We start from the raw sequence: 16,780 nt of genomic DNA on the forward strand, positions 1-16,780 counted from the left end.
GTTAGTAAAACATTAGCGTAACAAGTTCTCATAATTTAAAAAAATGTATTATCAGTGCCATAGTGATCATTAAATTACCCTTGGGCTTCTTGGGAACCTAAATTTAGTTTCTAAATTCATTTTGTTCCTTATTATAGTAAATAATAGAGAAAAGCATTTTTTAGCTACATACTCTATTTGGTTGGGCTTGTTTACATTAAGTCTGGGGGGTTCTATTAAGTTAACCATGAAAGACTTGACAAGGATTATGTATTCAATCAAATTATAAACTTTTATTTTATTGGGGAAATGTGGCTGAAAAGCTTTTAAAATTTTCTACAAGCAATATTTTCCTATTATGCCAAGTTGGGTTGTGATAAGCATGTGATTAATAGATTTCTACACATTTTGAGTTTTTAAGGTATTTTAGTGGCTTTGTATTTTAAAGCACTAAACAGTCAAAAGCGGACATTATATTTGCAGAAATTGTATATTTCTTTTTGCATCCAGAAATCTGAGTGAGCAGAGTATTTAACTAGCAGCAGTGCAGAGTAATGTAATAGCACTGATGTAGACATTATAATACTTAGCAGAGTCAGGATTAAGGGGAAGCAAGTGAGGTGCCTGCCTTGGATATAAAATTTAAGAGTGCCAAAAAACTCAGTAATCAAGATAAATAGTATTTAATGCAATACTTGAAAAAATCAAAAATAGTACCAAAAAACCCCACGATAGACAAAGTCTCAAAATTTAAAAAAAGACGAGTTCCACCCTGCATCTGCACCAGACTCACCTTACCCGGGTCCCGGCCCTGATTGCATACGAGTTCCTATTTCTCTACTTTGATGTCCATGGATAAGGCACTCCTTTGAGTCAAGTTTTCTTTGTCTAAGATTGATGATAATAATCCTTGCTTTCCTGCTTGATTTATTAGGATGTTCACATCAGCTAAAAATACATGGGAAAGCCCATTGTAAATACAATTTATGTATTTACAAGTTTAGAGAAATCACCGTAAAATTTTACGCCATTATTATTATCAGCTCAGATGAATACTCTAAGCAAACATCAGAGTGGAAGATCCTTGGAAAACTTTGTGTTAATAAAGTGGGAAGTCTAACTCTTGAGTTCATTTGTCAGCTAGCTATAGGGGCAGGGGCCTGAAAATTGTTGTAGGACCCTCCCTGTCTCTTTCTTTTTTGTTCTTGGATGCAAAGTTTAGTGATTTGTAAGAGATAGAAACGTGACCAGAAATCACATGCAAAATGCCCAGGGACAGCTCAGGTCTCACCTTTTCTCAAGCTGTGCCTCCCACCAATGATGCTTCCCCATTTCTTCTGCCTAGCTGAGTTCCACCCACCTTTTATTCACCTCCGACCTTGGTAAGGCCTTCCTAGGTTCTCTTGGCCTGAAATGTGTTCTCAGTCCTCTGCCTGTAGCAGATGACTGTCTCTCCCACTCATTTCATGATCTATTTACAGAGTCCCTGTTGTCTTGATGCTTCATGTAATCCTTCATCAAATTTACTTTCCAGACCACAGTTTTAGAAATATAAATCGTTTCTTTAGTTGCATTGTAAATCCCTTGAATAGCCTTCCATTAGGCTGTTAATTTCAGGGTGAGCAAGGATTGGGTCTTTCTTTTTTAGATTGTATCTAAGGTACTTAGCAAAGAGCTTTATATGTATTTTTCTTCGAGTAACTAAATGAATGTCTTGCGTGTAAAGGGGATTGGTAAATTTTTACTCTGTATTTATTTGTGGAATGTTATTGTTTCCATCCTAGGTCTAGACAGAACGGTTGGTGCCATGTGGAAGGCGCTTGCTTTGCTGGCCCTGTTGGTGCTCAGCCCTGGTGGTGATGGGCTGTTTCGCTCCTTATACAGAAACGCCCATGTTTCCACACCACGTAAAGGAGATCCAGGACAGCCATTATTTCTAACTCCTTATATTGAAGCTGGGAAGTTTGCAGAAGGTAAGTTTAAATCAGAAACTTACCTTCTGGTATAGTTTCAACAGTTGGTTTTTTTTTTTAGCAGTTGTCTCACAGGATCCAAAATACATTCTAGTATTTTACTCAATTGTTTTATTTCAAATATTAATGATTTGGTGTCATATAGTATCAGAGTTTAGAGCTAAAATGAAAGTTCATCAGGGTCAGATTAACCAGTGGTTGAGTCCCTGCATATCTATTTATAAAACTAATATAGGGCCTGTCTACAATTGGTTACTACATGTCAGTTACTGCTTCCATGCATTTGATATAAAAATCATTTTAGCATCGCAGCGAGCCAGGAAGTGCATCTGTTTTACACACAAGAAAACTAAAGCAGAAGGAGATGAAGTTACTTGCCAGAGTCATACAGACACCAGCTGGTAGATGCAGGATTCACACCCCGATAGCTTCATTCCAAAGCCTAAGCTCACAGCCACTGTGCTGGGCCCCTTTGCCTGGTAAGTTGACTTAACATCCTAGGACTCAGTTTCCTCATTAATAAGATGGAGAAAAAACAACCCACCCAAGTCTCAGGGATGTTAAAAGAATCATATGAGGAAATGCATGTGAAAACTCTTTATAACCTGTAAATTGCTCTCTAAATATTAGTGTTTGCTGATGGCTTTTATTTAGAGTTTGTGGGTTTTTCTATTATTAATACAAAAAAAAGTGTCTTCTGATGTCATCAGAGACTAAAAATTATGACGTGCCTCTGCCCTTAATGCTTCTTCATGCTTAGGTAAATCACTGTGTAGGATCAATTATGTAATCTTTCTGGACCTCAGGACACTCCTGAACTATAAACCGGTATATAGGCAGAGCTGTTTGTAAAAGGGAGCAGAGAAATGGGGTGGTGGCTGGAGGGAGTTATGGAGTCAGGAAGGGTCAGGAAGAGAGTTACGGAGGGTAGGAGGTAATGATGGAAATAGTCCAGTAGAGAGGAGAAAGTAGATTGGGGTGGGACGTCTGTTGTGGAACATTTTCTTGAAGGAGATGAGAATCCATGGATGGAGATCTTGGTGTTTGCTTCGGAGTTTATCCCTAGTCACAGGTGGGAAGGCAGAGTTAATGCTTGTGAGGCTGATAAGTTGGTAGATTTCATGGGATTGTGGAGCTGAAACTGGAAATTTTAGGGAAATGATCATTTTAAAGATCTAAAATAAATGTACATACTCTGTATGGAAGTTTAAAATAAAGCAACTTTTCTTTAGTTCTCATAGTCAATAGGCTGTCATCATTTTTGTCTTTGGTTTGATTTAAAACCAAAATATTCTCCCCCCCCCTTTTTTTTTTTTTTTTTTTTTTTTTTTTTGCGGTACGCGGGCCTCTCACTGTTGTGGCCTCTCCCGTTGCGGAGCACAGGCTCCAGACGCGCAGGCTCAGCGGCCATGGCTCACGGGCCCAGCCGCTCCGCGGCATGTGGGATCTTCCCGGACCGGGGCATGAACCCGTGTCCCCTGCATCGGCAGGCGGACTCTCAACCACTGCGCCACCAGGGAAGCCCTATTCTCCCCTCTTAAGGGTGCATTGGAGTCCTGCTCATATATCTTTGTCTGAAATATACATTGGCTCCATGTTTCACCATCTCTTTTCTAAGAAAAGATGAAAAACTTTGATAATATAGTCAGTGATAATGTAGTGAGGCTGTGTAGTCTTTTTTTTTTTAAGACTTGTTTTTGCTTGATATAGAAAAGTCATGAAAAGATGGCAGCCCAATGGCATAGGCTGATATCACTAGGCATAAATGAAGAGGCAAAATATCATTAACCCAAATCCACCAAACTGGATCATACGCCTTCCTTTTGGCTTCCATGGATACTGATGACTTAGATTATGTTTATTCACAGTAAATCAAAGCAAATCATTTCGTTTGGAGCTGAAAAGGAGTTAAATACTCATAACCAAACCCTGCCAATTCACAGATGAGGAATTTGAGACTCAAATATTTTACATGACTTGCCCAAGGGGACATAGGTAATAGTAGTAGAGATGAGTCTAAGACCCAAATTTTCTGACTTGCGCTCTGTAATTCGCCTGCTATAATTTATTTTCCTTTGTTTAAGAAGCTTGTCCTCTTTTGGAGTGACCAGATGCACACACGTGAAACAATTAAGGAATCAGGCAATGCATACTAAAGTTCTAAAGTATTACATTTGAGGAAGGCGTGCTGGAAATTTTTAGAAGGAAGCTATCCCTGTTGGTTGGCATAATCCAGATAGAAAGTAGTAGCAGTAGTAGTAGTAGTAGTAGTAGTAGTAGTAGTAGTAGTAGTAGTAGTAGTAAGAATAATGTCAATAAATAGCTAACATTTAGTAGTAATTGTATCCCAAGTACCTGGCACAGCGGCTGTATGTAATAGGCACTCAATAAATATTTGTAGAATTTAAATTTGAGACCTATGTTTCAGACGTTATGCTTTATACAAATTAGCTCTTTTAATCCTTATAGCAACTCTAATGAACAATGAATACTTATTGTTCCCATTTTACGAATGAGAAAACTAAAGCCCAGAGAAATTAGGTGTCTTGCCCAGGACCATTTAAAGGTAGTAAGTGGCAGATCTGGAATTAAAACCTATTTCTGCTGACTCCAGAGCCTGAGGTATGAACCGCTGTACTATGTGACCAGACTTGAGGGTGTAGGGTAAGATTTGGGCAAATAAGAAAGGGCCTGTGCATACTGAGTAAGACAGCTTAAACAGAGCATTAAGGCAACGTGGCCATGGTGTCTCTGAATCGTACATCTGGTAGAACAAGTGCAAAGAATACAGAGAAATCTGCCTGAGAGATTGTCCACATCCCTCCCATTCCTGGATTTCTCGCCTACAAGCATTTCACGGTCATGGGTGTCAGCAGTAGTAAAGAAAGATTCTGAGGGAGATAGTTTTATCTTCTGTCCTTTTTTGTGCTAAACCTGATAGATCACCATCTGATGAGTGACAACATTTAAAATATTAAATCTGGTGTAATGTCACTTTCTAAAGTTCTGTCAAAAATCTTTGAACAGAATTTTAAATGACTAATCCAAAATCAGGTACATCTGGGTATTCAACTGCAGTCCTGACAACACAATTAAGGATAATTGTATTCATCCGCTTTACTGAAAGTTCAGGAAGCTCTGGACAGATGGTCAGCTCACTCTGCTGAATCCCTTTTGTTTATCAAGTCTGTCAGAATCTTAGGAACATGAGTCTTAATATCATAATGGAACATTTTTGAGATAAAGAGTAATTGACAAAAAGACAAGGGAAATTTTAATTTTTTAAAAAATCTCCAACATAAACTAACTGGCTTAGTTTTATGTAACTGTAATTGCATGTTTGCTTTCTCTGCAGCTAGAATAAATCCTCACTCTCTGAAACAAAATGAATGTAGGAGGCCAGTTTTAGCATGTTTCCAGACACTGCCTTTTCACCAACTTTAAAGAATATTTTGCTATTAGGTCTTAATTTATTATTACTTATGGCCTGGTAGTGTCCTGTCCATCCTGATGATGATGCAAGTCTTTGCAAATATGAAGTACCTGATTAACTGGTTCAAGCCCTTCTTTGGTCATACTCTAATCTTTTTGAAAGTGTTTCTATCACAAGCACAGTAAATAACAAGTAGGAAGTGAAGTCGCTTCAAAGAAAACCTTTTTCCTTTTTTCAACTGTTTTCAACATTTGTATTATGAGTCACGGTTCCAGGAAGAAAGAAACTCCTCCATCTTAGGAGTTTATTTTCCACATTCCATTAATAGATTCTAGAAGGATGAACGGGGACATTTGAAAATGCAAAAAATCAATTTAGTTGAAAAAGCTTTTATTTTACCGGGGTTAAGTTAAAGGAAATTTAAAACAGGATGAAACACTTTTTTTGTGGGGCAGAGAAAAGTCTTTCTAAATTTCTTGAGATCTTAATAAGGCCTGCCTGCCTTAGGAGGTTTTTGTAGAAGTAAGCTAATCCTAGTGCATTGCCAGTGTGTCATGTTTTAGTTCATTCATTCACATTTATTCATTAAAAAATGTGTATCGAATGTCTTAAGTGTATAAACCAGCATACTGTGTCCCTGGGGGTACAAAGATAAACAAGACAAATTCCCTGCTTCCCAACAGCCCCTGATCCAGGAGGGAAGGTAGAAAGTAAACCCCAGTCAGTACAAGGCAGCAGAGAAACAGCTTTACAATGCTCAGAAAGGAAGGACTGTGTAAGCATCTGAGTCATTTTCAGAGCAGGCCAGCGGACCTTGTGTTGTGCTGGTCTCAGAGAGATAGATAGATTCAATCACCCCATCTCCCATAGTCCATTCCCTCCAGCTCCTTTCTGTTATATGTTTTCTCTTTTTCTCATTCTACTTTGACCTTTCTCATTTTTCTCTGTCTTTCTCAAGTGCTCACTTAGCCCTCTGGGATTCACATCTCACTCATTCCCAATGCTTGAGCCTTTGGTTCTCTGCCCTCCTTGTTGGGGGGGATCTCTGTTGGATTTTGAGAAGATTAATAGTTTTGTGAAAAATATTTCAAAAGTGTTTTAGGTACAAACTACCAGCTACAAAAGACATAAGTTCCAGGGATGTAATGCACAGCATGGTAACTGTAGTTAATAATACTGTCTTGCTATTTGAAAGTTGCTAAGAGAGTAGAGCTTAAAAGTCCTCATCACAAGAAAAAAATTTGTAGCTGTGTGTGATGAGAGATGTTAACTGGATTTATTGTGGTGATCATTTCACAACATATACAAATATTCAATCATGTTATATATATCTGAAACTAATGTCATGTTGTATGTCAATTACACGTCAATTAAAAAAAAAAAAAGGCCAAAAGAAGTGTTTTAAAGGCTGCCCAGCCCTGGAGGTGATCTTTCTGTGGGCTAATTGAGAGTGGAAGCAAAGATGGGAAGAGGGAAGGGTGGGGGATGGGAAGGGCAGGCACATACCACTTTCCCCAAAACATCTCCCTTTTCTTTTCCTTAAAATCTTTCTTTGTTCTTTGCCTTTTTTTTTTTTTTTTTTTTTTTTTTTTGGTGGGGAGGGATAGATCTCATTGGGAAGAGAATGGCGAAGAGGTTAAGAGGTTGGAATAAACAATCTTTCCTGGGGGAACTGGACTGAGCCCCAAAAAGGCAAAGTCTTCTAGGCTATTCTTGGGGTGGCCCACAGGCTAATGAGAATCATCCCTCTCTTTGCCTAAGCCCTTATGTTATGTCCATCTCTGTGCTCAAGGGTCATATGCATGTTTTCATTTGATCCTCACACAAAGCCCAGGGTGGACAAATCAGCATCCACATTGACACCATGGCTTCCTGCATCCTGTCTGTGCTGTCACTGAACGCCGAGTTGGGAAGAGATGTCAATTAGCACTCCAGGGCCCATGGGCTCTGGTACCCCACTGAAGACATCTTTAGTTGGTGGCACATGAGTAGGATCGAGCTTCCTTACCTACTGTCTACTAAACAGTCTCCAACTTAATAAGTCTCAGACTTAAGTAGCTTTTCTTGAACAATTTTGTTTTTATTGGGGACACTTACTTTGTTCCCCCTAAAGGACTCTTCTTCACCCAGACTTCCCCACCACACCCTGCTTCCTACCTGTTTACTGTCCCTTCTCCACTCCTTTCCTAATCACTGCTTCCCCCTCCATTCCCTGCTTCTCATACCTTTTGACTAACTCTGTAGCTGAGATGCAGTGTAGCAGGGTAGGGGCAGGGGCTAACTCCGCAGCTCGACTTCTGGGTTTAAATCCCAGCTCTCCGTTGCTAGCTGTGTGACCTCGGGCAAGTTACTTAACCTCTCTGTGCTTCAGCTTTCTCATCTGTAAAATGGAGATAATAATTATACCTACCACGTAATGTAAAGCCCTTGGTATAGTGGCCTTGTAGGTGTTCCCAGTTCTATTGATAGTAGTATTGTTTACTCCTGGGCGCTTCACCTCTCTGAGCATTCCCTCTTTCCTCCTCCCTGTCCCTGTCCTTTTGCTGCCCTTAGAAAACCAGGACCTCTGCCCTCTACAGCTGCCCCTTGTCCTATTTGGCTCCTTCTGAGTAGCCACGTGATCACCCATAGTCTCACTGCCTGCCTCTCCCCACCCTCCCCAGCCGGCCCCAGTCATTCTTACTCCCCACATGCCTGGTCCATTTCCCTTAGTGGAAGTAGCAGGCCCTTTGCTTTCAGCACAAGAAGAGTGTGGAGAACACAGGCCTCTTCCAGGCTGAGAGCTCCTTAGCTGTTATTTCTCTTTCACTCCCCCCCACCCCCGCCCCACCTTTTGGGGTTAGGTGACTTTATCCTGCCTTGGCCTTCCAGGTGGCCCCATGTGAACACCTTGGTTTACTCTTTAGAGTGGAGCTAAGGATAGGTGATTTTCTTTTCTTCTTAAAAAAATTCTTATTATAGTTCATAAGGTATGAACCAAAAAAAAAAGGTTTAAAATGTCACTTGCCCTTGGCTAAATGGTGAATTTTGAATATGTGGAACTGGCCAGGGCAGGCTGGAAGTTGCTACCAGTAAACACCTTTATACCAATCCCCTTGTAGCCTTTCTGATCACTTCATTCCAGACCTGGCCCCTGGGAGAAGTCTGGCCAAGATGGAATGGCCCACCCCGTATTTATTATTTGTCTAATCCTCGGGTAAATATTTTCCCCCCCTAGGAAGACGGTTGAGCTCGGTGACTCCTTTCCCAGGATGGAATTTGACGAGTTATTCTGGCTACATCACTGTGAATAAGACTTACAACAGCAACCTTTTCTTCTGGTTCTTTCCAGCTCAGGTAGGCCCGCAACAGCGCCCTCACAGGACACTGATGCTCAAGAGCTGACTCTGTTGCTTCAGGTAGAAACATTGGTCTTCAACCAACCTAAGGGTGCTTTTCTTTTCTTTTAAATCTTTTCGATTTTTTTTCTAAAAATAAGTGCAGTGACTCTGCGTGGTGTTCCTGTTTATGTGCAGGAAACAAACGTTAGTGGGGGAGGTCCGGCTTTTAAATTCCTTGCAGCCTTGTTCAGAATATTAATGCTGCCACCTTCTTCCTGCCACAGTCTTCTTCCTATCTTTTTGTTGTTTTGTTCTAAAAATACTTGAGGGCAGGGTTGGGCCTTGGGGAGCCAAGGAAGGACAAGGAGTGGGGAGATTCCTGAAGTTCACAGGTGATGCATGTCTAAGCCTGTTTAAATTTAGTCAATTGTAGTCTTATTTGGCTGCTCTGTCTATGGATTTTGCTGTGCCAATTATCATTCTTACACTCACTCCTTCATGCATCCAATACCCATTTACTGAGTAGTGCTCTGTGGGGATACAGAGGAGAGAGAATTGAACTCACTCTGTGGGCCTTTAGGGGAGGGGTGGGGAGGACCAGTGACCCAGGATGGCTTCCTGGATGAGGGGGCTATTTACCTTCTCACATCCATACAGACACAGGTTCGTATATGCTTGTACTTTAGCAATTCTGTTTAGCTCACGTCAAGGTCACACAATTCCTCAGCAGGAACAAACTGCTTTAGGCTTATGGATACTATTGGGGTTATTGTAAGAGGTAGTGAGATGCATAAACAAATTTTATCCCAACACAGGGTAGTTTTCTATTTTTATTTTCCAAATTGAATTTGCGTTAGAAGCCAGAGAAAACAAAAAATGTTTACCCTCCTATGGAGGGTAGTATTTATATTTGCATGTGATTTGCATATAACAGCATTGCATATATAATGACTGGGTAAATTGCTTGAACTAAATTGCTTCTCTTGGTACTGTTGGATCATATTTTCTTGATTTTTCATTTCTACTTTCTCAACCATAGCCTCTGACAGTTCACCAGGTAGTTGTGGGTGGAAGGAGGCATATAAGAAATGGGGAGGAATTCTAGATACTTTATAGTTGGAGCTCATAGCCATTTTCAGGCTGTCACCCACTCTGGGAAGGCTTCTCCTGGACCCCTTACATATTTCTTCCTCATTGTTACTGTTGAGTGAGGCAAGTAAGGTGCCTAGAGCACAAAATTTAAGGAGAGACTCACTCTCAGGGTTGTACAAGTGCAAGGCTGGTACCTGAGTGACCTCTAGACTCTCCTGCTGGTACCTCCCATTGGGGGAACCCAGCTGGAAAACAAAGGGCAAGGGAGTCTGGTCCATAGAGATCTGCCTACCAGGGCACAGAGTAGAGACTGGATCTTCAGAAGCAACCAAGTAAATATCCCAATATCCAGCACAGCTATCTTGAGGAGATAAATTAAGCCTAGAAAGATGACCTGTTTCTAACAGGTGGAAATTTTCTTCATGTTCTTAGAAGTCCCTTAAACTCCATGCCTTTCAGAAACCATACTGTATGGTTTGTGATATCACATCTATCCATATCATTGAATACAGGCATTTATCATGAATACAGGCATTTATCATGAATAGGAGTTATATTAGTTTTCTATTGCTATTGTACAAATTTGCACAAATTTAGTGGCTTAAACAACACAGATTTTTTATTTCACAGTTCTGGAGGTTAGAAGTCCAACACCGGTCTCACTGGCCTAAAATCAAGGTGTCAGCCGGGCTGTGGTCCTTCTGGAGGCTCCAGGGGAGAATGCATGTCCTTGCCTTTTGCAGTTTCTTGAGGCTGCTGGCATTCCTTGGCTAATGGCTCCTTTTTCTATCTCCAAAGCCAGCATCAGTGAGTTGAATCCTTCTTACATTGCATCACTCTGGCCGACTCCATACTCATATAACCTTCCGTGCCTCTTGTCCTTTGCCTCCCTCTTCATTTAAGGACCCTTGGGATTACTTTGGGCCCACTTGGATAATCCAGGATACTCTCCCTGTTTTAATGTCAGTTGACTAGCAACCTTAATTCCATCTGCAACCTTAATTCCCCTTTACCGCGTAGCTTAACGTATTCACACATTCTGGGGTTTTGGATGTGACATCTTTGGAGGCCATTATTCTGTGCAAAATGGACACTTGAAAATTTTACCTGGATTAGTGATTTGCAGTATGTTCTCTCTCAGTGATCCTCACATTTTATTGTACTTAGGAATGATTTTCACGTTCCCCCAGAGATTCTGACTTGTAAACTGGGAGAGGCCAGCAAGTTGTAGAATTAACAGGTAGACCACACTTGAGAAACCATCACTCTAGCCTACAGGCTACCACCCTGGATTCAGTGCTCCTGGCCCCAAAGTGGCCCACAGTTCTTTTATTGGAGACACCTAGAGCAGGCAAACCCCAATAGAGGTGGTACGTTGTCCCACTCATCCGCCTAGGATGAGGGCTAGAATGGAGGACTGAGGTGGCAAGTGGGGTCAGCACTCCTAATCCTGCTTCCTATTCCTCTAAGTCCTACCGGGGCTTCACCTCCGCTGCACCCTCTGCCTCTCCCACCTCCACCCCAGCCCTGCCAAACCTGATTCCTTACTCTCTCTTCTGCTTCGGTGGCTGGTTATGATACCAGTAAGTTCCCCATTGACTTCTACATGGTGACTTTTTTTAGTAATGATCCAGATTTGTGAAAACAGCAATTAATGTTGAGGGAAGTGATCAAATGAAAACCAAACAAAGACCCAGTCTTTTCCCTTTTAGGTTGCCTCTGAGAGGTGAACAGCTTTATCTAGGATATTGGTGATTCTCTGGGACTATAAAGCTAGTCAGGGAAGTGGGCTTAGGGTCTGCTGTACCCACTCCTGGTTTCCAGACTGAAACCCCCTGCAGTAAACAATAACCGTGCTATTGGGGCCCCCCTTTTAATTAAATGAAGACCTACCTATGCACCCCCTGACCAGATTATGTTCTTCTGGGCCCAGAATTATAGCCCTAAATACGTTCTAAGATGATCCCAGAAGACATAAAAACCACACCACCACAGCAGGAAAGAAGATGCTTAAGCACATAGTATTCTGTTGGAAGTGATAGACTGAGCTTCAGGAAGAGGCAGAGATGAAAAGATGGTACCATTGACAGCTGTCACCACAGACGGTACTAGGTGTCACCACATGGCAGCAGGGATAGATTTTTCCAAGACCTCCTTACAGGGGAGCCCACACGCACAGTTAGGTCTCCAAGGCCTCAAGGCAACCATTCCTGCGGAGCCAGTCAGGCTGTAAATTATGGACCAGGCAAGTTTTGGTGAAGGAGATAAAGCATGCGAGAAGGAGAAGCAGTGGTCACCAAGATGGGGGAGAGTTCCTTTCATTTGGCAGAAATACTAGTTCGTTGCCTGTCACAGGGAAGCAGCTGATATGATCATCAGGAGAGAAGTGACCCCTTAAAAAAACTGAAGGTAGAGAAAATGAAAAACCCAGGAAGGATGCCACACTTGTCATATCCTCTGAGTATTTTTTTGGACTGCTGTTTCTGAAATTAATTTTCTTTTCCTGTTATTTCTGTGAGGCTCCCCTGTTATATACAAATCAGTGCATAATGGGTTCCAGAACTTGAAATCGGTCTGCAGTTAGGGACGCAATCTACAAGAGAAATGAATAGGCATTTTGCATGGAATAAAAAATACAATGAAGGGCTTCCCTGGTGGCTCAGTGGTTAAGAATCCGCCTGTCAATGCAGGGGACACCGGTTCAATCCCCGGTCCAGGAAGATCCCACATGCCATGGAGCAACTAAGCCCATGCACCACAACTACTGAGCCTGTGCTCTAGAACCCACGAGTACAACAACTGAAGCCCGCATGCCTAGAGCCCATGCTCTGCAACAAGAGAAGTCACCACAATGAGAAGCCCACGCACCGCAATGAAGAGTAGCCCCTGCTCGCCACAACTAGAGAAAGCCTGTGTGCAGCAACAAAGACCTAACTCAGCCAAAAATAAATAAATTTATTAAAAAAAAAGTACAATGAAGCCAATAAAAATGTTAGCAATTAAAATAGCTGTTCTTAACTGAACGTTGACTATGTGCTAATAAAGCACTGTGCATTTTCTTCTTAAGACCGTACTAAAGCCACATGAGGAGGGAATTACTGTCCTCATTTTACAGATGAAGAGGATTACAGAGATTAGATAATTAGCCCCAAGTTACTCAACTAGAAATGGGCAGAATTAGATTTTAAAATGAGGTCTCTGGTGGAGAAATCTTTGCTCTTGATCATCCCATGTTGATCCTGAGAAAACTAGTCATGAAAGGCAATAGATAACAGCTGTGAAAAGTATAGCTCTTGAGTTAGTCAGGCTTGGATAAAACCTTGGCTCCACTCCTTATGCCAAATGTGACCTTCCTTGGGCACATTCTTAACTTCCCTGAGCATTGGTTTCCTTGTTTTAAAATGAGAATCAAAATACCTTCTGAACAATGGCTTTGAGAGAAATGAGATAATATGATAAAGTCTCAGAATGGTGTCAGATACATAGTAAGTAGAGTTGCTATTAGATACATAGTAAGAGAGAAAGAAGAACAAAAAAACCCCAAAGTTAGCAGAAGGAAAGAAATCATAAAGATCAGATCAGAAATAAATGAAAAAGAAATGAAGGAAACGATAGCAAAGATCAACAAAACTAAAAGCTGGTTCTTTGAGAAGATAAACAAAATTGATAAATCAATAGCCAGACTCATCAAGAAAAAAAGAGAGAAGACTCAAATCAATAGAATTAGAAATGAAAAAAGAGAAGTAACAACTGACACTACAGAAATACAAAAGATCATGAGAGATTACTACAAGCAACTCTATGCCAATAAAATGGACAACCTGGAAGAAATGGACAAATTCTTAGAAATGCACAACCTGCCAAGACTGAATCAGGAAGAAATAGAAAATATGAACAGACCAATCACAAGCACTGAAATTGAAACTGTGATTAAAAATCTTCCAACAAACAAAAGCCCAGACCAGATGGCTTCACAGGCGAATTCTATCAAACATTTAGAGAAGAGATAACACCTATCCTTCTCAAACTCTTCCAAAGTATAGCAGAGGGAGGAACACTCCCAAACTCCTTCTACGAGGCCACCATCACCTTGATACCAAAACCAGACAAGGATGTCACAAAGAAAGAAAACTACAGGCCAATATCACTGATGAACATAGATGCAAAAATCCTCAACAAAATACTAGCAAACAGAATCCAACAGCACATTAAAAGGGTCATACACCATGATCAAGTGGGGTTTATTCCAGGAATGCAAGGATTCTTCAATATACGCAAATCAATCAATGTGATACACCATATTAACAAATTGCAGGAGAAAAACCATATGATCATCTCAATAGATGCAGAGAAAGCTTTTGACAAAATTCAACACCCATTTATGATAAAAACCCTGCGGAAAGTAGGCATAGAGGGAACTTTCCTCAACATAATAAAGGCCGTATATGACAAACCCACAGCCAACATCGTCCTCAATGGTGAAAAACTGAAAGCATTTCCACTAAGATCAGGAACAAGACAAGGTTGCCCACTCTCACCACTCTTATTCAACGTAGTTTTGGAAGTTTTAGCCACAGCCATCAGAGAAGAAAAGGAAATAAAAGGAATCCAAATCGGAAAAGAAGAAGTAAAGCTGTCACTGTTTGCAGATGACATGATACTATACATAGAGAATCCTAAAGATGCTACCAGAAAACTACTAGAGCTAATCAATGAATTTGGTAAAGTAGCAGGATACAAAATTAATGCACAGAAATCTCTTGCATTCCTATACACTAATGATGCAAAAACCTGAAAGTGAAATCAAGAAAACACTCCCATTTACCATTGTAACAAAAAGAACAAAATATCTAGGAATAAACCTACCTAAGGAGATAAAAGACCTCTATGCAGAAAATTATAAGACACTGATGAAAGAAATTAAAGATGATACAAATAGATGGAGAGATATACCATGTTCTTGGATTGGAAGAATCAACATTGTGAAAATGACTCTACTACCCAAAACAATCTACAGATTCAATGCAATCCCTATCAAACTACCAATGGCATTTTTCACAGAACTAGAGCAAAAAATTTCACAATTTGTATGGAAACACAAAAGACCCCGAATACCCAAAGCAATCTTGAGAACGAAAAACGGAGCTGGAGGAATCAGGCTCCCTGACTTCAGACTATACTACAAAGCTACAGTAATCAAGACACTATGGTACTGGCACAAAAACAGAAATATATATCAATGGAACAGTATAGAAAGCCCAGAGATAAACCCACGCACATATGGTCACCTTATCTTTGATAAAGGAGGCAGGAATGTACAGTGGAGAAAGGACAGCCTCTTCAATATGTGGTGCTGGGAAAACTGGACAGGTACATGTAAAAGTATGAGATTAGATAACTCCCTAACACCATACACAAAAATAAGCTCAAGATGGATTAAAGACCTAAATGTAAGGCTAGAAGCTATCAAACTCTTATAGGAAAACATAGGCAGAACACTCTATGACATAAATCACGGCAAGATCCTTTTTGACCCACCTCCTAGAGAAATGGAAATAAAAACAAAAATAAGCAAATGGGTCCTAATGAAACTTCAAAGCTTTTGCACAGCAAAGGAAACCATATAAAAGACCAAAAGGGAACCCTCAGAATGGGAGAAAATATTTTCAAATGAAGCAACTGACAAAGGATTAATCTCCAAAATTTATAAGCAGCTCATGCAGGTCAATAACAAAAAAAACAAACAACCCAATGCAAAAATGGGCAGAAGACCTAAATAGACATTTCTCCAAAGAAGATATACAGACTGCCAACAAACACATGAAAGAATGCTCAACATCATTAATCATTAGAGAAATGCAATTCAAAACTACAATGAGATATCATCTCACACCAGTCAGAATGGCCATCATCAAAAAATCTAGGAACAATAAATGCTGGAGAGGGTGTGGAGAAAAGGGAACCCTCTTGCACTGCTGGTGGGAATGTGAATTGGTATAGCCACTATAGAGAACAGTATGGAGTTTCCTTTAAAAACTACAAATAGAACTACCATATGACCCAGCAATCCCACTACTGGGCATATACCCTGAGAAAACCATAATTCAAAAAGAGTCATGTACCAAAATGTTCATTGCAGCTCTATTTACAATAGCCAGGAGATGGAAACAACCTAAGTGTCCATCATCGGATGAATGAATAAAGAAGATGTGGCACATGTATACAATGGAATATTACTCAACCATAAAAAGAAATGAAATTGAGCTATTTGTAATGAGGTGGATGGACCTAGAGTCTGTCATACAGAGTGAAGTAAGTCAGAAAGAGAAAGACAAATACCGTATGCTAACACATATATATGGAATTTAAGAAAAAAAATGTCATGAAGAACCTAGGGGTAAGACAGGAATAAAGACACAGACCTACTAGAGAATGGACTTGAGGATATGGGGAGCAGGAAGGGTAAGCTGTGACAAAGCGAGAGAGTGGCATGGACATATATACACTACCAAACGTAAAATAGATAGCTAGTGGGAAGCAGCCGCATAGCACAGGGAGATCAGCTCTGTGCTTTGTGACCACCTAGAGGGGTGGGATAGGGAGGGTGGGATAGGGAGGGTGGGAGGGAGAGAGATGCAAGAGGGAAGAGATATGGGAACATATGTATACGTATAACTGATTCACTTTGTTATAAAGCAGAAACTAACACACCATTGTAAAGCAATTATACTCCAATAAAGATGTAAAAAAATTTTAATAAAATAAAAATAGATACATAGTAAGAAGAGTGGCTGTTGTTATGTCATCATCATCATCATCATCATTATTGTTAGTTTTCCTCGTATTAACCCGAATACTCTACAGAACAAAATCAGACACAATTGGGGAGGTTAAAGGAGCAAGAGAGAAGGAGCAATTGCAAATTGGAAGGAGTTGGATGCCAGCCAAGAATGTGGCTTAATTGTTACTGGGTAAGGAAATTA

General features: G+C 40.5%; 1 protein-coding gene across 1 annotated transcript in view; it reads left to right on the plus strand.

Moving 5' to 3' along the window:
* Positions 1–1,838: 1,838 nt before the first annotated feature.
* The window catches only part of CPVL (carboxypeptidase vitellogenic like), a 101,157-nt gene continuing 86,215 nt past the window's right edge, over positions 1,839–16,780 (plus strand). Inside the window, 1 exon segment of the mRNA XM_049714875.1 lies at positions 1,839–1,952. Within this exon segment, the coding sequence (XP_049570832.1) occupies positions 1,839–1,952 (114 nt within the window).

Source organism: Orcinus orca, chromosome 9 (assembly GCF_937001465.1).
Source record: "Orcinus orca chromosome 9, mOrcOrc1.1, whole genome shotgun sequence".
NCBI lineage: Eukaryota > Metazoa > Chordata > Mammalia > Artiodactyla > Delphinidae > Orcinus > Orcinus orca.